The sequence below is a fragment of the Pogonomyrmex barbatus genome, unplaced genomic scaffold, assembly GCF_055798465.1.
Source record: "Pogonomyrmex barbatus isolate J1 unplaced genomic scaffold, ASM5579846v1 scaffold1, whole genome shotgun sequence".
Classification (NCBI taxonomy): domain Eukaryota; kingdom Metazoa; phylum Arthropoda; class Insecta; order Hymenoptera; family Formicidae; genus Pogonomyrmex; species Pogonomyrmex barbatus.
In genome coordinates this window covers 15482783-15510349 of record NW_028297098.1, presented here as the reverse complement: position 1 = coordinate 15510349, position 27567 = coordinate 15482783, and the positions used below count along the sequence as shown (strand labels likewise).

General features: G+C 27.6%; 3 protein-coding genes across 9 annotated transcripts in view; 1 reads left to right on the top strand and 2 right to left on the bottom strand.

Moving 5' to 3' along the window:
- Positions 1-1564, top strand: part of Cda5 (Chitin deacetylase-like 5) — a 62447-nt gene extending 60883 nt beyond the window's left edge. For both annotated transcript variants that reach the window (XM_089073223.1, XM_089073232.1), the window contains one exon: positions 6-1564. In XM_089073223.1, coding sequence (XP_088929349.1) covers positions 6-170 — 165 coding nt within the window. In that variant the 3' untranslated portion in view covers positions 171-1564. The remainder of the gene's footprint in view (positions 1-5) is intronic.
- On the bottom strand, positions 1176-12618 carry LOC105434299 (adenylate cyclase type 10). Of its 3 annotated transcripts, XM_089073165.1 has the most exons (24): positions 12482-12618; positions 12144-12223; positions 11912-12048; positions 10557-10765; positions 10212-10318; positions 9801-9925; positions 9281-9422; positions 8958-9101; positions 8502-8708; positions 8104-8378; positions 7738-8018; positions 7363-7503; positions 7132-7278; positions 6683-6921; positions 6002-6188; positions 5688-5888; positions 5338-5529; positions 4908-5143; positions 3981-4427; positions 3500-3683; positions 3331-3415; positions 2974-3070; positions 2031-2309; positions 1176-1820 (listed from the first exon to the last, which is right to left on the bottom strand). In XM_089073165.1, the coding sequence occupies exons 3-24, from the start codon at positions 11977-11979 to the stop codon at positions 1668-1670; spliced, it is 4146 nt and encodes a 1381-aa protein (XP_088929291.1). In that variant the 5' UTR covers positions 11980-12048; positions 12144-12223; positions 12482-12618; the 3' UTR covers positions 1176-1667. The 3 variants fall into 3 exon arrangements, with proteins under 3 accessions (XP_088929291.1, XP_088929288.1, XP_088929294.1); XM_089073162.1 differs by lacking the exon at positions 12482-12618 and having other exon boundaries at positions 12144-12284; XM_089073168.1 differs by lacking the exons at positions 12144-12223; positions 12482-12618 and having other exon boundaries at positions 10557-10760.
- LOC105434300 (uncharacterized) lies at positions 12533-27567 on the bottom strand. 4 transcript variants are annotated; one of them, XM_089073252.1, is made up of 5 exons: positions 27048-27567; positions 24408-24534; positions 22860-23128; positions 21223-22586; positions 12533-12672 (listed from the first exon to the last, which is right to left on the bottom strand). In XM_089073252.1, exons 1-5 carry the CDS (start codon positions 27134-27136, stop codon positions 12629-12631), a joined length of 1893 nt encoding a protein of 630 aa, XP_088929378.1. In that variant the 5' UTR covers positions 27137-27567; the 3' UTR covers positions 12533-12628. The 4 variants fall into 4 exon arrangements, with proteins under 4 accessions (XP_088929378.1, XP_088929379.1, XP_011648283.2 ...); XM_089073253.1 differs by lacking the exon at positions 12533-12672 and adding an exon at positions 16538-18232; XM_011649981.2 differs by lacking the exon at positions 12533-12672 and having other exon boundaries at positions 20079-22586; positions 24408-24539.

Sequence of the window (27567 nt, the reverse complement as noted above, 5' to 3'; positions counted from 1 at the left end):
TGCAGGACCGACCTAAGAAGTGCAACAACCCAAAGGTCTGCAATTTATGGCACAAAAGCGGCGTGAGATACATGAAAACCTGTCAGGCGTGCCCGGACATTTATCCTTGGACAGGCAAAACCGGCATACGTAGCAGTCGTATCGATAACGAAGTTGACGCCCATGAATGATACTTTATACGAAGGGAAGCTTCAAACATCGTTGCTTGCCGGAAAATCTTATCTAAAGAGCAACGGATCCAGATAATGCGACTGCCCAAAAGACGCGATCAAGACATTTAAATAAGGACTTAATTCTTATCTGACGTAGCACGAGTGATCTTTTGTAGATCTAGATATATGAAGGTCTCCTTCATCTTTTGCGTATCTAAAGAACATATATATATATATATATATATATATATATATATATATATATTTTTTTTTTTGGGAACACCTTTTTAAATGCCTCTGAAAGGCGTATCGAGCATTCTTTGGGCATTCGCATCGTTTGAGAAACATTGTGACAGCGCGCGAGGGGAGACATTCTTCTCTGTTCGGGTAGGTAACTTCAAGTATTACACGCGCGTGTCCTTAAACGGGCACATTTTTGGGCCGAGTACGCCGATGCAAGTTTTATGCTGAGGAGGATCTCGCAAAATTCCAGCCGGATAAGATTAGATTTCGCGCCAGTTGTTACACTGGGCCTCTTAACGACTCGAGATTTTTATTATTTAATAGATATTTAATATTGTTATATTTGTCAACTGCAAGTTTATAATCGAACAGATCGTTAGCTTGGAGTTTGTACCGAGAAAGAAAAAAAAAATTAGTTAGCGGCGTAAGTTCGTTAAACTATTTGTTGGCCAAAACTCTCGCTCTTTTTCTAAGTGATTGCGAACGAGACGGTGCTACAAGTTATTATCGAGCGATGGATTAGAGAATAATACTGTATGAGAAATAGATTAAATTAAATTAAATCAAAAAAATGTCATCGCGACGAAAAAAAAAAGGATCGTGTATAAAGATTGCGCGGTGAATACGTAAAGTATATCTACTTTTTCTTTTTTTCCGTCTCTTTAAAAGACAGCGGGAAGGAGATCGATGAAGAAATCGATCATTCCAGCATATCTTCCCTCCCGCTTTGTTGTTCTCCCCTCATTTTTCTCTTTTGCAATTTCTCTTTCTTCTTTTGTCCTCCTTTTTTCTTCTCTTTTCTCTCTCTCTCTCTCTCTCTCTCTCTCTCTCTCTCTCTTTTTCTTTCTCGAATTCGCAACATCCTTGGCGTACTCGGCCAAATTCGGCCAAATAGAGCAATTAATTAAATCGCAATACGTAATAATTAATCGTCGAGATGTAAGTATAAACGTCAGTCGCCGGAAGCATTTATATTTAAGCGAAACTATTTTAGCGATGGTCGTCGCGATCGTGATTCATCATACGCGGAGGTCACTTTGTGAAAAATGATAAAGAATCAAGAAAATTTCGCCTCGACGAAGATATCGTGCGCACGAGGGGATCGTCGTGTTTATTTTCTAGAACGTAAAAATGTAATATGCCTTTAATAAATAAATATTTCGCTAGAATATCCATTTTCCGTTTTTAACCATCTATCTACGTAGATAATTATAGATTATAATAGATTAATATGACACGATATAATAACATGTTGGAATTGTGCTTTCTCTATTATAAATGTATGTTAGGCAACGGCAAAGTGTAAAGAATAGTGGACCAGATATCGATGTTGAAATTACAAATATATTGCCATGCCACAACATCTTCCGATCCAACGTTTTCCACCCAGTATCGCACCATATTATTAAACTTTCCCATCCACGTCTGCAATAAAAAATTCAGTAGACCACATAGAATATTTATTTATTCGTCAATTATTTTACCTAGCAGTCATTATTTATCAATAATCTTTATCGCTAAAGTCTTATTAATTGAAGATTAAAAATTTCAGATAAACCTTCAATTTATTTAAAAATTAATTTTGTTTTATTTACCAACTAATAAAAACGGATTATTTCTTATGAAATTTATTACCCTTCTATTTTGTATGATCCATGCCATTATTAATTGATTTCCTTGCAAAATTGTAAATTTCTTTGCTTTGTGCAAGTAAAATCGCATGCTCGAGTTACGACCCCGAAGAACATTCAGATATGCTATTAGTAGGTACAAACGTGGTTTTATAACTTTCGTGTGCTTGGAAATACGTTTTAGACATTTGATCATTTTGGAAATATCTTGTAGATCCAATAATTCATTAGGACGTTTTATATTGATGTACCGTAGTAGTACCAGCAAGTAACACTCGAGCCCCTAAAATAAAAATGTATTAAAACATTGTAGCGAGAGTTACTTTTTATTGCTTGCCGCAAGCGTACATTATTTGTTTCAATAGATAAATATAATATAATTTATTTTTAGGCAAATTCGTTTAATTCATATTTTTTACGTGGTCAAGATTTTAAGCTCTTCATTAATCTTCTTCATTTTTTGAATTTATTAAATAATTTAAATTTAAAAATTATTATTAAATTATTAAATTATAAAATTATTATTAAATAAATTCAAAAACTAAAAAGATTAATAAACAGATTAAAATCTTGCCTGCTCATATAACGTTGTGAATTTACCTATTTTCTATTGGATACCGATTTATATGTACTTATTTATTTAATTTATTTTTATTTTTGTATTATATAGAATTTTAATTGCCTTATCTTTTATCTGTAATCATTTTATCTATTTATTATTTATTTCTTGCATTACACGTATTCAATTCTATTTAATAAAATTATTATTATTATATTTAATAATTAATCTTGAGAGCAAAAAATACAATTACACAATTTACATATTCATAAATTAAAAAAAATTCATTACATTTATCTAAGAAATAAGATGACTAATAAATCTTTATCTGTCTTTCATGTTCATAACAAAAAAAATGAGAATAGGCATTCAAGATTTTTTAGCATACCTTGCTGCAAGTGAGAATTTGAGAAAAATCATCGTAGCTAATATCTTTCACATATTTTTCCGTGCTGCATACAAACTCATGAGTAACCGTTAGTCCCCTGCAGTAACGCAACGTCGTTTAATTGTCAACACAACGACTTTAAAATATATTAAATAATATTTAGTCACCCTTAGATCATAAAAAAAAAAGAGACTAATGGCGGTACATTAAAACCAGGTACAATTTATGAGTTCAGAAGGTGGTAAGAGAACAATTGTCAAGTAGACTTTACTAGCCATTACTTTGAATAGGAAAGATTTTATCACAAAGAAACTTTAGAAAGTGTTTATGAAGGAAATTGAATACAAGAATATTCACATTCTGAGCTGGTACAGCCATAGATTTGTTAATAAGCGACACAAGCTTTGTGGGTCACGCCATACGCAGGAGCTCGGTCTGTAAGCTATAGGTCCATTCTTTCGTGTTAGATGTAAAATATAATTATAATGTGTGTATAAAGTTTCACGTGTTACGTTGCAATTCTTACCTATAAATTCCTTATAATAGTTATAGGACGTCTCGTATGATTCCAACACTATTCCTCCATCCAACATCAGATCTAAAGAAAGGGCGTAATACCACGTCTTGGCTGACCAATCTATGTCTTCGTCCGCCAAAAAGTACAACTCCCACATAAAGTCGACAGTTTTATTGATACGTCTAGTCCATAACTGATCGAATTATGGGACAAAAGGATATTAGACGTACAAAAAAAAAATATATATATATGTGTGTGTGTGTGTGTGTGTGTGTGTGTGTGTGTGTGTGTGTGTGTGTGTGTGTGTGTGTGTGTGTGTGTGTGTGTGTGTATGTGTGTGTGTAATATAAATAATAATAATAATAATAAAAGATATTTAAAAGATATTTAAAAATATGCAAAGAATTAATTTACTCTTTTTTAATTTTGGATTATTCGGAAAATTTATAGGACTAAGAGATTTGAAAGTTAAGTTAGTTTTAAATAATACCATTATCTGAATCAGCGATGGCAGAATGATTAGCATCAGTTTATTGAGATGCAATGCTCTAGATATTTTGAAGACTTTTGTACCCATCTCTACAGCTTCTTCTAGTTCACCACTTAATACTCTGTTTACATATAATGCAAATAAATTAGTTAAAGACGCGAAATTTTCTGCATAAATTTTTAAATTATACCTAATTTGATACATCATTAGATAGATATTTGCCAATATCACTAGTTCTTCGACATCATTCCATTCAATCTTTTTTTTTATTGTGATTAACATTGGTCTCTCAATACGTGTTATTAACCTGATACTTCTTGTGTGATGCAAAACTCGAACTGTCGCAAGATATATTTGGCCTTTCTCTAGAAAACTATCAATGCTTTGAAACGCGATCCTGAAACTTCTCAAGGCGAACGACTGTGCCATCTTCAGTCTATTTTCTTTCTAGGTAAATAATTACACAACTATTACATTCATTGTACTTTCTATTTTAAAATTTAATAATTTATATTTTTTTATATATTAAAATTACCTTATATTATATATATTAAAATTATCTTAGGTTGGCACTGACAGTCTAGATCAAATAAAAAAAAATTTACGTGCGTGAATTTTCAAAATTATTCAATTTTTAAGATTAAAATCTCTATATAAAAAAATCTTTGAAAAATGTTTACTAAACCTGCAATAATCAGACTTTTCGTTTATTTTTATCTCCGATGTGTCAAAGGAAATAGCAAAAAAAGTATTGAAGTAAAATAAAGGATTAATAATGATTTTGATTAATAAAAAGATTTTTTTAATTATGTAATATATATTTTAATAATATATATATATTTTTTCTCTTTAATTTCTTTTCTTAATTCTATTTTTCGCTTGAACAAAAATAATAATTTTTGTTACATCAATTTAGAAAGTCATTACCATGAATATGGAGCAAAGACGTCGTAAGTATGACGCCAACTCCATGTTTCTTACAACAAGTTGCATTGATTTTTCGTCAAGTGTATAATCAGGGGGAGCTCGTAATTTACAAAACATTCTTAATATGTTGTAACAGATGCCTTTTTCTATTGCAAATTGTGTATCTCGGCATTTCACTGCCAACAGATAATATCTTTTAGCCTGATCATAATTTCCTAATGCATTATAAGCGTCACCTAGATATAATTAATATTATAATATGTAATAATATTTTTTTAATAACAATGAGATACATGGCACTTTGTTTAGATAAAAAATACAATAGATGCACAAATAGATGCAAATTAATATTTGTCATAAGACGATCTTACAAATTTTCGTACTGTAGAAAATTACAAATGATAATAAATTATAATAATCTAACACAAACCCATTAAAGCTAATATGATTCCTTTATGCATGATATTATTCTCTGTATTATCATTTATCCATTTATCATCTATTTCGGCTTTACATCTTTTAGCGGCGATCGAAAGCAGATTAATGGCATAGAAAGATTGCGCAAGCTGGATTACTGCAGCACTGTATTGTATAAAAAACTCGAGTACTTTCTCGGTTTCTCCTAAAGTAAAGGTTAATTTGATAATATAAATTAATAATCGTAGCTTAATTATTAAGGATTATGCTTTATGTAAGAATTATATAAGGATTAATATTATATAAGGATTAAAATAATATTATATAAGGATTAAAATAATTTTATAAAATATGTTAATTTACCACTTTTCTCAATGTGTTGGTGCATTCTCCAGAAAAGATGACTAACAACACTGTCACATTGGCAATTACGATAATCAACATGATGAAATGTTTCCAAAGAGCTTAGATAAGCAGTATCATCTATCATTTCTGCAGAGAAACTCGAAAATTGCTTTTGAAATCTTGATTCGGCAATTATTTTATTTTTTTCTTTTTTTAGAACTAATATAAAAATATATAACATTTTTATTTATTAAATTTTTAAGTTAAAAATAAATTAAAATGACAAAAATATATAACGTTCTAATTTATTGAATTTTTAAGGAAAGTAAAACCTTCTTCTTCCTCAATATCAATACTCGTCGGCATAATAGACACTCTACAAACATCCAAGGAATCTTGTGTTCTTGCCGTTTTAATGGTGTCAATTGGAAGTGGAGTCATTTTGGGTGTTACCAACTTTTGAGATTCGATCGTGCGACGACGAACCATCGAGATTCTAGGTGACACTACGTCTTCTTTCTAAAATTATTAAATAAATCAATTTCTACAATGGAATTAAAAAGATGTATTTCAAAAAATGTACATAAATGTAAAAAAATTAAAAAATTAAAAAATACTGATTAAAAATTAATTTTGTAAAATTATGAATTTCTGAATTTTTAAATTGATGAAAAAGTTGTCCTTAAAATTATTAAATTTATTATACTCTCTCCAAACAATGTGTGTGTGTGTGTGTGTGTGTGTGTGTGTGTGTGTGTGTGTGTGTGTGTATGTGTGTGTGTGTTTTTGGAAAGGGTATATATTTAGAATAAAAAGAAATTTAAAAAATATGAAAATTTTGAAATATTTTTACTGTAAAGATTAAAAATTTATTTTTTAAAAATGACTCAAGTCTTTGTTATATCTTGTTATTATATCTTGTATTGTTAAATATTTTTTAAATATATGATTTGTTGCGTTTTATTGTTTATAATTTTAAATATTTATAGTTTATAGTTTAATTTTTATTTGACCTCCATTTCTTTAAGTAGATCTTCCCTGAGAATTCTTAGGAAACGATCACTACCACAAGAATTGCATTTTTGAGCATCCTGACCATATATTTTAGCCGCTCTCGTGTGATGCTCATTTCTTTCTTTATTCGTTTGCATATTATATATCATCTTATGAAACGCGGCAATTTTGAATTCAAGCATTTTACATTGAGCATAAGGAGTCTTGGGCAATGGTAACCGTTGAGTAATGGTAGGTCCTAAAAAGTCATAGAATTATTTGCCAAATTAAAAAATTACGTAATTGATAAAGATTGAACGTATATGAAGCCAGTGTTAATTTTGTTATATTTTTTTTACTGATCTAAATTTGCTTTTCTCTTATCAAAAATTTTAATACGAATCATTATTTTTAAAACTTAGATATTAGTTATTATTAAATATTAGTTATTATATAAATGTGTACTAACGTGAACAATGGCAAGATACCAAATGGTGCATATCAGAGAATGTCTGTCTTGTTGTATCTATGCAAAAAATAAGGTCCTCGTAATGGAAATCCCGCCGTTGTAAGGCAGCGCATTCTAATATCCGCATTCGGATCATCTCGGAGATGGCTACGGAGTTACATGAGGTTCATCTAAGTTAACGTGCAATTCATTTATAATAAGGCGCGCGAGAAACGCAAATTAATAACTCACTTCTACTTGTATGCGGTGGAATCGCATTCGGCATCACGTTTTCTACCATGCTTCGTTTAAACACTCTGCCCAACGTTGCGCCGCACTTCATGAAATCTTGCTCATAAGGATTCATTCTATCGTAGATCTTAGACATCAATTCTACACGAAGAGAGTTTCTAATGAAAAAATTAACATAGTAATCAATCAACGCGGTCTAAACACGATTGTAAAAGTTTCTCCTTTAAAATATTGTCACTGTCCTAAAATTATTTTACATTAGACATCATATCAAACATCAGTAGTTGTTCTTCATAAATTACGTGATTAAAAATACGAGAAAAAGAGATTTATTATAGCCCGAAAATTTTAACGATAAAACGTTAGGAAATTTACCTGTTATATCGCAATCTTTGTCAGTGGGCTGAAAATAATTCTCGTTCAAAACACACACGTCTAAAATACCCATCTGCGACCAGGGCAAGGGGGGTGACAGTTCTTCTGGCATTAATTCAATTGGTAGTTTTGTTATCAAAGAACTATCTGGGAATATTAGATTGCGTTTTATCGCTTCGCTGGGGGTTATTTTGAGAAAATCTAAACCATTAGTCTGAAGAATTGATGTCAGGTATGTTTCGCACCATCCGATGTGACCGTCTTTATGTTCTCGTAAAATGCTAATAAAAATCTTACTGTTATTATTATTATATTATTAACAGATTTGCGATAGCTATGTAAAAATAATGCGGATGATAACAATACCTGCTCAATTTCTCAGATATCCCAAAAACATTTAAAAATTGACACGCGAATACCGGAAGCAAATCTAAATCCAGACCAGCCAATTCGTGGTTCATTATTCTTTTATCTTTATAGATTTCTGCTTCCACCTGAGATAAGTCGTCCCATGAGCTTGGCTTCAGCATCGTCATCGCTATGATAATATTCTGGTTATCGAGAGCCGACGATAAAAATTGCCAGGACTTGTAGTCCATGTTTTGAATGTCATCGAGTAAAATGCAAACATTAATCTTTAGCTGCAGACATGAATAATCATTATCATAACATACAGCAATATATTATTAAAATAATACGATTTTGAAATACGGTTTTAAAAGAATATCCTGAATTCCTTTTTATAGATAAAACAGTGACGTTACCTCCTTTAATATAGTTTCAAAGATGTCAACGGTTTTCATATGTCGTTGCCAATCTGTGTCGGAGAGATATGTATCGGAAAGAGGGAAATGAACTCTCATCAAAGCGTTCAGATAGCAGAAATCTTCTATAACGAAAATGTCACTCAATTTATCAAGTAAGACTTTTTCACGCTCGCCAACCGTTTCGCAATCCTCAGCTTCGAATATCTGTAAAAAATGTAAAGCATCTAAAGAAGCGTATCTTCGTTGTAGAAAACCATTTCGGCAGAAAAACGTTTATATAAATAAATTTAAAAATATTTAAAAATATTTATTCTTTGTAACTACATATTTAAATTGTTTATTCCTACGCTTTGTGGATTAAAAATTTCCTAATTTTTAAATTTCTCGATCTTTTTATTTAGGTTCAATTATTTGATTAAAAAAGTCTACAATGAAGTTAATCAAATTTTATACCTGTAGAATAATGTGATATATAACCGAATAGGCCTTGTCCGCATAGATTATGTGAAGAGAAAGTTTGATTATTCTTATTCGTCTGGCGCGAGCGAGCCTGACGAAAGCATCTAAAAGTCTGGATTTTCCTGATCTCTCGATTCCCTAGATAGATAAACGATCGATTTTATAAAATATACGAAACAAACACTGCAGCGAATAACGTTTATGTCTACTTGATTTCTGATTTCTCCTTTTCACGGCAGCATAAGACTATATAATTATATCTATAGACATTTTTTACATCTGATGTTTTAAAATTATTAAATTTAGCTTTATAATACCTCAATCAATAATCCCGAATATTTCCGATCAACTAATTTGATTTCGTCGAGGATTTTGTTAAAATATGCCAATTCACGTGTTCTACCCAAAATAGGATAACAATAGGTCAAAGATGAAGTTGTATCTACATATTCTTGAATCCTATTCAGATATTGTAAGAAACATTTATATAGTCAATTTTCTTCATTGTCTATTTATAACATATTAATTTATTTAGAATCTAATTTAATTTTAATATATTGACATAAAATGTTTTAATAAATTATTTAGATAAAACTATACAGAATTTATTACAGAATTTTCAATTATATATGATTCACACACACACACACACACACACACACACACACACACACACACACATACACACACACACACACACACACACACACACAGAGTCTGTGTGCATACGCGCAAGCGTGTGTACGAGCATGTGCGTATGTGGCAGGTGAATATAATTCATTTCTGTCACTTGATTTTATTTATATTTAAACAAAAAATACAAACTTAAATGCTCACGGTGTATCAATAACAAATTCGTAGACGTGATATTTCTCGAATCGTCGCAGTGTCCTTAAGCCTCGAGAGCGAAACTGATTTTTTTCTATTTGACTATGCAACACAGTGTCATAATCACAGGAAATCTACGACACATTGCAAATACATAAATCAAGTCAAAAAAACAGATATTTTTATATTATATTCATATTAATATAATATTAATATAATTATATCTTTGTAATAATTTTATCAAAGAAAATCTGGAAGCTACATTATTAATTTTTAAACTTATTAAAAAAATTATTTTGTTAATTATCGTTAATATAATTTATTAAAACAAGATAATTATCTTAAGTGAATAAACTAAATAATCTTTAAATAAGATTTAAATAAGATTTAGGTAAATTAAATGATCAGATTGCTAATTACTCTATTATGTGAAATATTCATCATTCTTATAGCTGTATCAACAAAATGTCCTATTATTGCATAATATTTTCTAGCGATATGTCCAATTACACCACAATAAGTCATTCCTAAAATCAAATAAACAATGCAAAATGATATATTATGTCAGAATTTCTACAAAACATCATATTTATAGCTGTTGAGCCATAATTTTAAATTTAAGATTACTAAATAAATGATAATAAAAATATCATTTTTCTAATAATTTCTACTAAAAGATCTTTTTCAGGTAGATATAAGATAATTATTATATTAAATTATATAAAATTATATTAAAAAATACATAAATACATTTTGTTCCATTACCTGTCGATATGCCGATAAAAATGCTGTGAATTCCAGTGAGAGTTTTTATTGTTCGCGATATGTGTATTGCGCAAAGCATTCCATTTTTACAGGTTTCGTCAAATTGATCGTTATCGACGTACTCATATATGCCAAACGCGATAGAAAAGAAAATGTTCTTGTCGTACAGATTCACTACATTAATATAGCCCTCGTATTGAATAGCTATACTAAACAAACATTAAAACAAATTATTTTCTTGTTCCTTCGATAAACGTAAAAATGTTGAGAGTAAAAAAACAGTAATTTATTTTTTGTTTCAACTTTTGTTGTTTTTAAAAATAAAATTAATGTAAAATTTTCAAATATTAAAATTGAAAACTTATTATTTCTTTATAGCTAAAATAATAATTCTTTTAAAGTAATATCTGTTGATTTTTAAACTAATATTCAGTATTATTACAAAGCATTATCATAAATCTATACCGGATAAGGATTAATGAGCCAAACTGGATTTACGTGCTTATTTAATTATAAAAATATAAACATTAAATAAAAGCAATGATGCTAATAAACGCAAACATTTCAACTTTTGTACTTATCTTCAATATAGTAAAAAGAGTATGTAAAACCATTAATAAGAATACATTGATTCAATTATTTAAATCCAGCCCAGAAAATTTAAGCTATATTGTAACTAAAGTTATAAATCGTCATGGTTGAAAAAATTTTTTGTAGTCTCGGAATGTAAAATTTTAGAAAAGGATGAGCGTGAAAGTGTTTCACTGGAGAAAATGATCACAAAATGGGCGGTGTCTGTGTTAGAAGTAATTATAAAGGATTTTCAGCTCAAAATAAAAAAGATCAAAAGAAAAAAACAGTTCTTAATAAAAACAATAATAAAACTTGCTTAACTATACCTGGATATTATCTGAAATCGTCGTTTGAGGGATATATGGTGGTAATAAATTTTTCGTCTTAGGATATTATAATATTGCAAAAAAGCTGATGAGAACGTGTAAAGAAAAAAATACGGGAAGAAAGGAAAAGGGAGAGAAACATTAGTGCAACGACTGTAGAAAGGGAAGAAATAAGCAAAGACCGGTGTCAAAGAGAAAGGTAGGGATGAATGTTGAAAGTAAGGAATGTTAGAAGTGAAAAAGAAAGTTCAGGGACATATTATTAATATACTAACATATTATTAATATATTCATTAAAAAGATCGCAACATTTGCGCTTATTGCTTTTGTTTAATTTTTATATTTTTATAATCAAACCTAAATCCAGCTCGGCTCAATTTTTTATTCATATCAATTTAAAATTTTATCTTTTGAGTCTATTGTCACTATTATTATTCATGCAATTTAATTAAATACCTATGTAAAAATAGAAAGCATTTATCGACTAAAAGAATTAATTCAGTGTTTGAACATTTCTGGGGCATAATATCGAGAGATATTATTGTAATTCGTTTGATCTTCGCCAATAATTGTAATGATTCCTCCTTTTCAATCTATGAAAATAAACAAAATATAATTAATATTATTCACAATTATTCACAAATCTTTTCACTTTGTTATAATTGAAATTGTTCACAGTAAACGATACCTGTTGGATCACCGGCTTTGTCAAATAGCTCTTTAATTGTGTACCAAATTGTGGATTTATTGCTATTATCTCACAAATCACTAGTAAAAACATTTAATGTAAAGAAATAATTAATAATAAATAATTAGAGACACGTCTATAATCTAATCTTCTTTGATTGTTATATGAAAATAGCAAATTGATTTAATTTTAGTAAACATAGAATAAATTAATTTCTACGGTAATAGAAAATATTAATGCAATAAAATGAAGAAAAGAAATGGAAGATAAAAAAGCGGTATAAAATAATTTACGAATTTAATTCATTTAAATAGAAAACAAATGTTATTTTACCAGACCTAGCTTTCTTATTCTTATCAACACTTTCTGTCTCAAAATTTCCACTAAGAGATATCATCGAGAGATTCTCCTTTTGCAGCTTAGGTGATGTTGGTCTAACATCATTTATAAACTTAAGAGGTGCATCATAGCTCGAATTGATTTGATCACCCATATGTGTATAGCCTGACGGCTGTAACATTCTTAGTATCTGCACAAAAAAAAAATATTTGTCTTAATTTTTTACAAATAAGAGTATTTTCGAGTTTTAATACATTTGTCTTAACAAATCAATTTTTAAATTATAATAATTTATTAGCTTAACATTCAAACTGATTAAATTTCCATTTAAACGCTAATAAATGACAAGATTATCTTTATATGAAGAAAAACCAAAGTTTATATTTTTAGAATATTAAAACGAATATATCGTTTACTTTTAAATTAAATTACTATTAAAGTGTCACCATACTTTCACGTTATTTTGATCCTTGATAACGTATTCATATTTACTCGGAACGCAATGTTGCCATGCACTTAATGATAATATCAAGTCATTCGACAAAGAAATTCTTTTAGCGATTTTTATTTCTTCAATCGGCGAACCAAAGATTACAAAATTTCGAGCTTCATCGTTACCTATTATCGAAAATGTTACATCCCCAGCCGAAATCACTATGTTCACTATTAAAAAAATAGTGAATATTATTGATAAAAAATATATGCATAAATCCGCCTCGTACTCAAAAATTAAAACATGCGCTCTTACTGCTTTATTTTGTGTACACATCACACACACACATCACACACACACACACACACACACACACACACACACACACACAATTTTATTATTTTATATATACATAAAATTCTAATTTTTTAGATAAAATTACGATGTAGTTAAAATTTCAAATACCTTGATCAATTTTGTTAGAATTTTCCAAATTTATTATATAATTTTGTATATTTATCGCACATAGAACTACGTTTTGTACTACATCAAATATAAATTTATCGTCACGTATTTTCCATGCCACTAATATTCCTTCAGCTGTACACAAACATATTTATAATATATTATATATTTTGAAAAAAATCTCTTACAAAATAATTAAAAATAATTATGCTAATAGATAATCAATTATTATTAAGCAATATTTCTGTATATAAATAATCTTTTACATAATTATTTACAATTTTTAAATATTTTTTTATTATACTTTTGATTCGATTCTTTACAAATTAAATATATAATAATTTTGTTTAAATATAGTTATATAATTAATAGTCGTTGAATAATTGAATAATTGAATGATTGTTAATGTTTCGTTAATGAAATAATCCTTATCTATTATTATTTTCTTACCAGAAAATTTCAATACATCACCCTCGCTGCAATATATTTCATGAATCACGATAGAAAGGTAATCATTTAAAATTTTAGTTAAAGTTAAACTTCCTCCATTTTTGTCGTAAATATGATTTTTTAACAACATCGAAAAATTCACTGTTATATTAACCATGCAATTTTAAAAAATATTTTTATCTAAAGAAATTTAAAACAATGTGAATGCAAAACTGTTAATTGATACTGCTAACTTGGAATGTTCAGAAACATTAAAACAGCCCGAAAGCTTCGTAAACTCTTCTCTGACAAATCTACTGAGTATATTATTTCATCGGGAATAAAAGTTGCCATACGATGAATCTGCTCGTCTACATTATGCAAATGCAATGTCTAAGAAATTAAATAAAGACTGTGATGGATATGAAAGTATGCAAAATTCAAAATAAAATAATTTATATTAACAAGAAAAGGTAAAAAAATAATATAAAGAATTCAGATCTCTCTAACCTGTTTTAATGTCAACCTTTTTTTCTTAAAAATGGGACCAAATAAATCTGGCGTCCAAGCCATCTCAACTTTTTCATTTCTTGAATCTCGTGCCATTATTTAACTAATCTTAAAAATAATTCTAATATAATGTGACAATGAAAAGGTATTTATTTTTTATAAGATAAGTAAATACTTATCAAGAATATTACATGTTTATTTTCTAAATTCTGAATTTGTCTGTGAAAATTTGAAGATATTTTTACTTGAAGATATCCACACTTGCAACATATAGGGCTCGTTTTTTTATTGTTTTTTTTATTGCAACTTTTCTTTCTCACTTTCATCAAAATTCAAACATATTTCATATTTTTATTTTAATATGTAACGAGTGTATATACATATACTAATTTAATTATAAAAGACTTGTATTTTGAAAGATATTAAATTGATACCTATAATAATTGCTATAATAATTGTTCTATTTTACGTTCACGACACAACTAAAACGACATTCATGATTGGTCCAATTTGTTATTGTATGTTCAGAGTGCGCTGACGACGGTTTTGTTTCAAACCACTTGTACCGCAATTCACAGAACAACATAATCTTTATGATGTTTAATTCAAGTAGAACGTTATTGAAGTTGATGACATCCACGAATTGATATCGATGTCAATATAAATTTATAAATATCGATATACAATTAGTTTGTAATGCAATATTTAAATTTATACAATTTATTATTATATAAATACTATATAAATGTACATATTTAAAATACAATAATGTTGTCATGTATTATTGCAAAATTGCATTTCCTTTTATTATCTATTCATGTTGTAAATATATTATATCTAAGAAACATAAGTATAATAAATTAATTATTATATAGTTAGTTATATAAATATTGCCATCAACTTCCATAAGATCAGTCATCTTCTCAATATTTTAGCAAGTGATTTAAATTAATAACATTTCTAAAAAAATATATATTAATTCTTTCTCTCGCGTAAATGTTCATATTGATCAACCTTCGAATTATGACTCACTCAATGTTATAAATAAATAATATCATTTTTCTTACGAAAAATATTCGGGAAATTAAATAATTTACAAGATAAAATTTTATTAGGTAAATTTATTTGCAAGGCAAAAAATAAATTGATTTTCAGAATAATTTTATTTTATATACATTTTTCTTGTAAAGATATTCTTTATTATTATTTTACAATTCTTGGAATAGTGCTTATAAGCAAAAATTAAATTTCAAAATCAAATTTTTTAAAATAATTTATAATAAAAATGTATAAATATAAATTTCATTTTTGTTTATAATATCTTAAAATCTAGTACTAAATATTATTTGTCATTCATTTTCATCTAGTTTATAGGTAATATCTTAAACTCTAATACTAAATACTATTTATCGTTGATTTTTACCTAGTTTATCGGTAATATCTTAAACTTTAGTACTAAATACTAAATACTATTTATCATTGATTTTTATTTAGTTTATAGATATAATATCTAGTACTAAATACTATTTTTCATTGATTTTTACCTAATTTATAAGTATATACATATAGATACATACATAATCTTTGACATTAAGCACAATAATAAAAAGACAACAATACAAATTCTCGCTATTAAAGTAAAAATATAGAAATAAAAATATAAAAACTATTTGGAAAATATTCAAATCTGCTTCGACATATTTATAAGACTTTAAGAATAGATTGAAATAAATTATTTGATCACTGTAGACTTTTTAGAATCACCTTTCAATTGACTAATGTCCGATTCCACCAACGTATATTAACTTTAATCTCGGTTCAACTTACTCTTTATCTTTTTCTAATTCTAAGAATTAGAAAAAAATGAAGAGCAAGTTGAATCGAGATTAAAGTAAATCTATGTTGGTGGAATCAGGCATAAAAGATACATAAACAAAAATTTTATTAGTGTATTTTAAATAAATTTATAACTAATTTTTAACTAGTTATAATTATTTTGATGTTAATTGATAATGTCCTAAAATCTATCCGAGTACAGCAAAAAGGCAGAATATATATTAAATTCGCAAAATATATAATATATTTAACACAAAATTTCGCTAAACGATTAAGAGTTATATTCTATGTATATATCGTATTGTGATTATTATTCACTTATAATAATTATTACTTGTATTAATTTGGCACAAGGCATGCAATAAATTATACAAAAAAAGAATTGATTGTTCAAGAAAAAAAATATTTCTTCTTTATTTGCCAAAAAATAATTTTTTTAAATTAATCAAATATCAAAAGTTTTCATTATTGTTGACCTTCTATACATACATTTTAGTAGTAACGTCTCTATTAATACTATATACTCAAGAGATTTTTTTTATTATACAGTATATATCAGGTACATAACAAGATATTTGTACATTATGATATTTTTACAATGATTATCAAAATGTTTCTGAAAATACATTATAAAAGTAAAAAACTTTTAAAGTAAAAGTTATTTAATCATTTTATTAAAACTTTAACATTGGATTTACGATGTATAGATGATTTATATATGATGTGTAAAATAGGCAGTAATGATGTATAACTAATTAGATATAATTAGACATTTACCTTGAAAATAATAGTTCAAGCATTATTGATGTCTATTGTACATATCTACATACAGGGGATCGATTGTATCTTGAAGCAAGGTAAAAGTTACAAAAATGAAGAAATTTACTATATTTCGTTATATGAGACACAGATATTCTAATGAATTTTCTTTTCTTACTTTTGTATTTTTCATCTCGTTTTAAGATACGCAATTGACTCTCTGTTTTTATCTTAATGTACCTTGTAAGAGTTTTCATCGTATATTTTTCGCGCTTCTGACATCATAATTCAAGATAGCGATAAATCAGCAAGAGCCTTAAGTAAACTGTCATGACATGGAAATTCTTCGAGAAAATTTTTGTAATGTCTATTTCATTTATATTTCATTTTGATGTCTGATTTTTCTACATATTTGTCAAAAATATCAAAGTGTAAGATAGAAAACAGCATGTCAGCAACTTGCATGCAGAATTGGTAATAATTGGTTACGAACGAAATCATAATGTATTAAATTTAAATAGAAAATATGTGATAAGTAATAAAAATACTTGCGTGTTATTATATTTTTATGAAATTGATTAATCGATAATGATATGATACATTAAATTATAATATGTGATATATAGAACACATATTACATTTTAACAGAGAGAGAGAACAAACATGTTTGTATCAATGCAAGGAAAAAACATGTTTGATTAAGCAAGTTTTAATGAGATAAAAGAAATAAACAGAATTATAATTAAATATCCTAATACACAGTTAGAATATTTAGATGTGACACTGATCAGAATTATATAATAATAACACATTCAAATATAGTTATTAGTTATTAGAAAAAGAAAACTATTAGAAAAAGAGGACAGAAAAAAGAGGAGAGAATCAGCATATTGAATCAGCAATTAAAAGAATATAAATGAATAAAATAGGTTTTCAAGCTATAATAATAAATAATCTGTATATAACTACTTCACATAATCACTGTACTTAGATGCAATTAGGCATAGTTTGTTCCTAGATACCAGTAGTAATAGTAAGAGAGCAGGTGGGATTAAAATTGTCCGTATAAGAAGTGCCTCTGAAATTCTCCGCTGATTTTCAAAGTTAAATTGTCAAGCTTTTATATCAAGTTTATAAAATCTTCTTTTCTTCGAAATTTTTAAGTTTAGAAAACATGTGGCTCAAAATCTATATCTTTTATAAACAAGTGCAGGACAGTGCAAATTCTCTGTCCTCACTCTCCTCTCCACATAGTCGACGAGTAGTCTTTCTGTTTGATAAGTCCAGGTCTCTGTAGATGAGTCCCGTAAGTCTTATTCTATGAATAAAAATATTACGGTACGGTTATCAGAAAATTAATAAACAAATTAATGTTATAAGTCGAAAATAACTAACAAAAAACAAAATAAATAACATCATTTAGCAAGCAGGATTTTAAATACCTAATAATTTTCTTTTTGAATTTACATAAATTCAAGATGAATGCAAACTTTTAAGTAGAAGGAAATTTTTTTTTTAAGGAGATTTCTTGCAACGTACATTGAGAAAAAGGATAATTAACTCAAATTTTCAACTTGATTATATTTGTCCAGTTTAAGTATTTATATATTTAACTATAATTAAATATAAAATATTAGATTAAATATTAACTATATTAAATAAATATTACATATTAAACACATTTAAGGTAAATATATAAGTTGAATTAAACAGATATAATTAAATATATAAATACTTGAACTGAACAAATTTAATCAAATTGAAAAATTTAACTATCTTTTTTTCTCAGTGTAAAGAAATTTGTTTCTAAGGAGTTCAAAACCATAATTATAATCTTCCTGTATAATAAAGTGATTATCAAATTTGATATCGATTACTTTCTTTTCTTTCACAAAAAATTCTTTTTATACAAAATATCACTTTAAGCTAAGATTTGAATCTGGAATTTCTTGGCTATTCGTCTCAGATGTCTTTACAATTCGATTATTATGCATATAATGAATAATTTACGAGATATTTTTTATTTTTTATTTTATGTCATAATATGTCAGAATAAAGTATAAGATATCTCGTGAAATATTTAATTTTTGATAACTATACTTTAATAGTTTTATCCAGAAGAATTATATTACAATAACAAATAATACATGATTTAAAAAAATGATAGCTATAAAAAAATTTCCAGTAGTAACGCTTATCTGCTAACAAATCAATTTTATAATCATGTAACTCCTCCAATACATTTTTTGTCTGAAAAACTTTTATTTTAAACTTAAGAATTCTGAATTATTCTAGTAGATTGATTCCGTCAAAATAACATTCGCAATAATTAAAACAGACTTGTATAATATAATATAGTAAAAATTCTTCTTTTGCTCCTATAATCAACAAGTAACTAATTTAGAATTAAATTGTACCACTTCTTGATTGGGTATAATAAATTTCTAGATATATATAACTATTTATTGATTACGGAAGCAGAAGAGAAGTTTTTAGTTTTTACTTTACAAGTCTATTTTATTGTTTGCATACATTATTTTAGCCACAAACGTTTTTATTTTTATGAATTTTGCAAAAATTTTTGTTATATGTTTTCCCGCTCTTCTGCCACAATTCAAAATAACTGCAAAAAATCCGCAAAAATCTGAAACAAACTGCTAAGTATATATAATATATTGGATATAGCTATATAAGGTGGTAAAGTTATTGATTGTCAATCATTCAGAAAATCCAGATTCAAATTTTGTTAAATATCCCATGTCCTCTCAGAAGAGAAAATAAAGAAACTCTCAAAAAGAATCAAAGAATAAAGGAGACAAGAAACAAAGAAAAAATTAAGATAATTAGATAAACAAATCCAATGGAGACTATAGATGACAGACAACCAATTATATGACAGACAACCAATATTATATATTTTATCATAAATCATTGAATCATTGAAAGAGATATAAAAGTATAAAGAAGTATAGAGAGATATAAAAGTAATGTTAAATGAATAGTTGAAGAAATACATTCCGTTTGCATTTACATAATTATAAATAATTCCCTTTCTAAGAAATTTATTTTGATAATTAAAAAGAGGAAGAAAAACGAAAGTACCATAAAGATAGAATAAAGGAAAGAATAATACAAGCAAATAGAGGAAAATAAATAGAAGGCAATTTTATCTAATGACATATAACTATCTTTCTTTTTTATTGCCTAAGTGTGTACAATTACGCATATATGTTACGTGCAGGATACAAAAAGAAATTCCATAAAAAAATTTGTAAAAGAAATTATGAAAAATGACAAACTTAATCCAAGAAATGTAATCTCAAAGATATAATCCGTTGATGATTCATATATTGAAATTAAATAATAATACAAACTGAATAATCAATTTTACATGAATACAAAAATCTTAAATTTTATGGAAAATTATATTGAAAAATTTTTATATGAAATTCCTATATTTTTTGTTAAAGAAATATTATCAAGGATAAAGAATCCTTTTGTTTCTGCTTTCATTGTCATTGCCAGGACTCGAAACCAGAATAGCTATAAATATAAATATAATCTTTGCATTTATTTTTACATTACTTGCTATTTATCTTTGTATTTACCTTTATATTTTAATATTATACAAAATACTTACACAGAAAATTAAATAAATTTGGAATAATTATTTTGGTTTCAACACCTGTTTGTCAAAAATATCGGTAGATGACAAAATTATGGCAACATTATCTAAATGTTTTAAATAGAGAATCATCTATCGACATATGTCATTAATTGATGTAACGAGTGTTTTACACTCGAGTTTTACACTTATCTGACTAGTATAAAGACATGACTAGAACGTTCCACGATCAATAAGAGTAAATAATAGAAACAGTCAGAACATAAATTGGAAAATATAATACGGAAAAATTCCCTCTTTCTTTCTTTCTGCACGATATATGTGATGTACTATTTACTTCAGCACATTTTTTTCTCAATGTTTTGTACCGACCAAATGCAAAAAGAAGCTTATCGTGTCTTTAGATTTGTTATTGCACAAAGCGCACGCTAGAGGATCCTTGGAGTCATGAAAATTCATATGTATTGAATGCATGGTCTCATTTCCAAATATTATTTGACAATAATTACAAATAAATCGTCTATTTAAATTTGAATTTTCTTTGACATGAAGATTTGGATTTTCTCTTTGAGAATTTAATTGACCTACTGTTGAAAACTCTGAATCAGAGGGTTTCGTCCGGCTGATATTTTGCTCTTTCTTAGCTATCGTGGAATATTCTAGTTCCGTTGCTTTGCGCTTACGTTTGTTATCCGTGAATTTTGTTGAGCAGCTCGCAATTGATTCCTGAAGTTGCTGACTTTTCCGCCTTAACATAGCAGCCATACTCAGATCTAACGGTTCCTCCGGAAATTGCTGTGCCTCCATCGGCTGACGTTCCAAGGTTGAATTCGTAGAGGTGGAGGGTTCATTAATAGATGACGGATTGTCCGAAAGAGGCGCATTATTAGCGTTAGCCATAAATTCGATCGACTTTTCGTTATAAAATAAATAATATTTTTTCAACTTTTCTTTGAAACATTCAATTCGTCTATGTTCCTCGTCGTCATTATCCTTACATTCTAACAACGCCATATTGAATATGTGAAACATCATTAAGTTAAACATTTCCCTATTATTATATTTCTTTATATCTGAAGACGTAGACAAGGTCTTGTCAACGTAGGATAAGAAATTTGAATAGAGACTTGAATAGAGACTTGTGTTCTCAGTACTACTCGTTCTACTTAAATAACGAGCAATCATAGACAATGATGGGTTGGATTGAGACGATGAGGTCGGGGTTGACGTGATTTGGATCGGTGACATTCGGGCTGGTGACATCCGGTCCGATGACATCCGCGCTGGTGACATTGAAGCTATGTCCGGCTCCAAGTAGGTCGAAGCTGTCGACAGTGCAGCCGAGATCGGCGACATCGGATTCGACGAGGCCGGAACTACCGAGACCGGAAAAGTGTGCCCTGAGCACGATGGCATACTTTCGATGCTCATTACTCTCGGATCCTCGTTTCTTACGGCCGTTTTTCGTCTGGGCCCGCGCTTAGTACCGTAAACGTCGATGGTGACGGATGGATTCGGCGTGCCATCCGGATTCAACACCATTTTCGGCTCGTGCGAGGTATCTTTCAAATGCTTCTTCATCGCATTGCAGAATTTCGTCTTGTACATACAGTTCGCGCAGTTGTACTGATAGACATCCGAGTGCGTCTTCATATGGCTGGTCAGCATCGATTTGCTCACGCATGTGTACTGACATTGCGTGCACGTGAACCCTTTGAAATCGTCGTGGGCACTGGACCAGTGGAAGCTCATGTGATGCTTGAGCGTGCTGGCAAACGGACACCAGGGACACACGTATCCGGTCAATTCGTCGTTCATAAAGTGCTGACGCAAATGCAGCCATAGCGCTGATTTCTTTGTCGTTTCAAAGTCGCACTTACTGCAATGTCTAGGTTTGAAATTTTTATTTTTCTTCTTTCCCTTGGTCTGTGATTCACCATCGAGTTCGTCAGTTTCTTCATCCTCGACATATTTGCTTGAATAGTTTTCGACATATGTCGTTTTGTTAAATACAAAATGATAAGCCATATGTTCGCAATACTCCATTCTGTAAATATATATAATTTGAAAATATTAATTTATTTTGCTAGAGAGTCAATGACGAATTGATATTGACTATAATTAAATTAAATTTCTTACACAGCCAATAAATTTAATCTCTATGAGTTAACTGATACATTCGCGAGTATCGATTTAATATATATATATTTTTTTTTAAGCAGATAATTTATAAATATTTTTTTATCATTTTCAGTCAATTGATTTCTAATATCTATTCTATATATTTGAGAATTAAAAAAATCAGTATTAAATATTATACCTTTCTGTTGCAACATGGTCACATAATTTACACAGTCTAGGAAATTGAGACGCTTCTTTGAACGCTTCTTTGGTTGATTCGTTGTTTGTAGCATTCTCAATTGAATTGTATATACCAATTGAATTATTATTTACCGAGGATGACACATCAACTGAATTATTATTCACCAAGGGTAATACATTAGTCGAAATTGTCGAGTCGGATGTGTTCGGAATTGAATAAATTCCGAAATTCAAAGTTCCTTTTTCCTCCTCTGTCGATTGTTCAGTCTAAAACAATAAAAAATAATTCTTAAAAATAATTCTTAAAGTAAGTTTCCTTCTTATAAAAAAATTCTTATAAATAAATCAAGAAGTAGCAGTAAAGCTGAATAATTTTAATACATGAACAAATCAAATGTGTCCTTTAATTTTACTTCTTTCTTAAATAGATCTGATAGATTTATTTTTTCCAGAAATATAATGATATGTTTAATGTATATATAGTATTAATATAATTAATAATAATATATGTACACAAGGTATTTTATCTCAATCACTTGAATATTATATGAATTAAATATAAAATATAAACATCTGTGTTTTCTAAGATTGTGTGTGATTTCAAAGAATCTACGAATGTTATATGGTTCATTCAAAGATGGAGCCACCGTCAATTTATTGCGTAATTTTTTTCTAATTTTGGTATTACATAATTTTTTATATAATATAATGTCTCCAGTTATTCTGAATATAAAAGTATTGAGATAAAATTATCAAAATGTCAATAGTTTGAGATATTTCATACTTTATTTAACATAGGCATATTTTAACATGAAATCTGAAATATCTCGTAAATTATTCATTTTTTTAATAACTTTATTTTTATACATATATAAAGTATTTAATAACTAAAGAAATCATATTGTATGTAATAAATTAAATAAATCCATTTAAAAAAATAGCATTTATTAAAAAAATGTCGATAATAATACTGCCTATGAATGAATCAATATCATAATTATGTGGTCCTCTTACAACCCAGAATATCTCGATATCTCATTTAATTCTAGAGATATTCAAATACATTGATTAAAAAATGACACTCTATATAATTTTATTAATATATAATAAAATATTACATATAAATATATATGATATCTTGATTTATATCTTAAAAAAAATCTTTTAAAAAAATATTAGACACTAATCAACAAATAATCAATTTTATATCCTAAATGTAATTGCCAGTCATATTTGCCAGCAATTTTTAAAATTTACGTCTTTGTATGTGTTTGCATAACAACATACGAAGCAAAATAAAAAATTCAGCAAAATAAAAAATAAGCAAATGGAAAAATGAAAAAAGTACGCTTACATTTTGGATATGCTTACATACTCGATATCGATACGACTTCCATCGTATTTCCACGCCATTTTGTTGAATGTAAAAGGGGAAGGGTCCAGAGAATAGAAAGTATGCGATACATACTACTGGAGAAAAATAGAAGGGGAAAGAGAGAAAGGGAAAGATGAAGTTCAATAGGAGAGGGGTTGTACGATTACTCACCACAATTCTATCACCCCAAACGGTAGATGGTGCAGTTGAGAGGAAGGGACTCGGCTTCGTCTCGATATCTTCTTTCTGATTCGAATGTTTCCATTTCTCTATGTCTTCCCAGCCTCTTCTCATCATACTATACTTTTTAAAAAACATAAACAGTCAAAGATTAGACAAAATTAGAAATGTTTAAACAAAATGCCGGTCTCGCTTTCGTGAGATGGCATGCACATTTGACGCGAGATATTACTAGTGTCTTGCGATACTGCACAAAAACTATTTTGAATATCCTTGTGCAGCATAAATGTCTTCTATAATGTATTTTCAAAATTCAGATTACGTTTGCAGAAATGATAAACTATTTATTGCATAATAATAAATATGATAATGTGCATGTTTCTTTGTTGAGAATATAGCTTCCAATCTGATTAATACATTTTGGGATATATCAATACACATCAAATTTCTTTAGTCATTTATCGTCATATATTTTTACAAAAATATGCAAAAATATCTATAATAAAATATAAATGTCAAATTTTTTTGTATAAGAATAATTTTCCATGCTCTTTGGCCATTGAATCTTGATCCATTCTTACTTTCTTTCTACATAAATATTTATTTTCTTTATTCTTTTCTAATTCTTAAAATAAAAATTTAATTTTTAAATGTATATTTAAATGCAAATTGTAGTTTAAATATAATGTTGATAGAAATATTTGTAATAAAAGAATCTAGTGGACCTTGATGTCATGCTATCTTTCTATGCTACTTCAATATGCAAAATTTTTCATGATTTATTTTCGCTTTCCCTTATTCTAATTTTTGTATTACTAAAATAAAAAAAGATTTATATATTTCTTTTCGTATATTGCTAGTTTTCTACTACTTATTTAAACTAGAGCGAAAAATTTTACGTCGTGGTCTCTTTTCGACTACGGCTATGGTATCCTACTGTTAAATTGTAATAGAACCTTTAAAACAGAAAATATATCACTGTCATATTGGTTGTAAATAAGAACTGACTTCTTTTTGAATATTTCTCTTTTTCGGTATTCAAATGAAAGATATTTGAAATTAGTTTTTTAAGAGAAGTGTGAAAATACCATCAATTTGTTCAAGATTTATGGCTATATAAAGAAACTCTCACGGGACAGAGTTCCATGATTTTAAAAAGAAGGATAGTTATTTTTGCTCACCTTTTTATACTAATACATAATTTCAATCTGCACACTTTATTTGTATTAAAATTAAAGATTAAAATAATAAAATTTGATATTTGTAACATAATTTATTATATGAAATATAATTTATCAAACCCATGTAGAATTAGATATTGTTAAAGTTATAAGTTATTAAGATAAAAATATATAAATTATATAAATTGAGATTAACAAGATTTTTAAATGCGGAATTTATTATTTTGCAAAAGTTAATTATATATATATATATATATATATATATATATGATATTAAAAATTATAGATTTATACATTTTTTAATCTTAGAAATTTTTCAAATCGCTGATTAAAAATTCAGTATTATTTAACGTTTTAATACTCAATATTTTTTAATATTTTCCACAATTAATTATTTACAATTTATTATTATTATTCCGACGATTCTCTCGATAATGAATTAGACTTAAGTTTGATTTCATGAATTAAAGATTGTTCGTCTGATATATATCATCATTTATTTAAAAAATATATTTTGAGAGCATTAGAACAAAGAAGTAAAAGAAAAAAGTAAATTTTTATAACAAATAAATGAATTTAACACTTATAAATACAATAAACATTTTTCTCAATCTATTTAATGATTTCAATAACCGTTTTCTGGCTTCCTTTGAAATTCCGAACAAATAATAATCATTATTCTCGAAAGGTCAAAACAATGTTGGTGATATTTCGAAATTCCACACGAGACATACGCCAAGATCATAATAATAAATAGAAAACGACAAAGCGACGTACACTGGAAATTTCAATCGACAAACATTACAGGATAGAATAGAAATAACGCGGAAGAACTTGGTGAAGAAAAACTACTGAGAAATCAAATGATTGAAATTAATATAACGTGATGTCTTTAATTATAAAATATTAAATGTGCGACATTAAATAAAAAATCTTGGTTAACAATAATATGATTTTTTAATTAATAACGAAAAACATTTTCATAAATCTTTATAAAAAAATAATTAAAATAAATATCATTTTAATATTAGCAAAAGCATGGCCGAAAACATAAATCGACCAATCAAAAATTGACCGGCGAAAAACAAAAAATACAAAAAAGTTTGATGAAACTTTTTATTGATTTTATAGTTAACGTAGATAATATAGATAAATATTATTTATCGACAAATTTCCTATTAAAAGTAAAGTTTTTAATAAATTATTGATATATATTATTTTTAATATATTTTGTTTGCATAATATATATTTTATTCCGCTATATAATAAAAAAAGTTGACAATATTTTATCAGTATAGTAAATTAATATCTATAAGTTAAAAAAATAAAACAGATAAAAGGAAACAAATATCAAATTTTTTCTTCAGCGCTAATTAAGTAAAATTAATATAAAAATAACTGTCTTGGTTAAAATTTAATCAAAGTAATAAAATGTAGCGTTTTTAAGTACCTTATTTTTGTGAATTTGTTAATATTTAGCAGAACTTCGTCGTTTTCAAATACTCCATTAGAATAGTTTTTCCTTCGATTTATCTTCATATTGCATACTCTGTTGGACGCATTTTTGACACACTTGAAAAGAGTATCGAATTTGAAAAATTATTCAATGCTGACAAAGTCGCGTATTACTATATACCACTATATATATCGTTCTATTCCAAAGATTTCCCTTCGGAATATTTATTTTCTGCGTATTATAAATTTTATTAACGACCATAACTAGGGATAATGGTCCCTAAATTCTTAATAGATCTACGATTGCAAATTTGCAATGACAGACGTATTTCTAGAGGTACTTTTTTTTATATAAAGAAACGCGAACTGTCCCGGATAAAAATATGGAGATGTTCGATCCGAGAATAAGTTCTAAATTAAAAATCTAACACATGTTTTAATTTCGATTTATGTTTCGAACGAGAAAAAGCGAAATATATACGATGAGCATACGATATCCGAACTAAGACTACTGA

Bases quoted from the DNA above. Each gene is read 5' to 3' on its own strand.
- LOC105434299 (XM_089073162.1), bottom strand. From the start codon at position 12,236: ATGTTTTTACTAGTGATTTGTGAGATAATAGCAATAAATCCACAATTT. The intron at 5,144-5,337 runs GTTTGTGTTAGA...AATTATATCTAG, and splicing joins AATCATATTAGCTTTAATGG to GTGACGCTTATAATGCATTA. The intron at 3,416-3,499 runs GTAAGAATTGCA...ATGGACCTATAG, and splicing joins CTATTATAAGGAATTTATAG to CTTACAGACCGAGCTCCTGC.
- LOC105434300 (XM_011649980.2), bottom strand. From the start codon at position 27,136: ATGAAGATAAATCGAAGGAAAAACTATTCTAATGGAGTATTTGAAAAC. The intron at 24,535-27,047 runs GTACTTAAAAAC...TAAAAAGTATAG, and splicing joins AACAAATTCACAAAAATAAG to TATGATGAGAAGAGGCTGGG. The intron at 22,587-22,859 runs GTATAATATTTA...ATATATTTACAG, and splicing joins GACCATGTTGCAACAGAAAG to AATGGAGTATTGCGAACATA.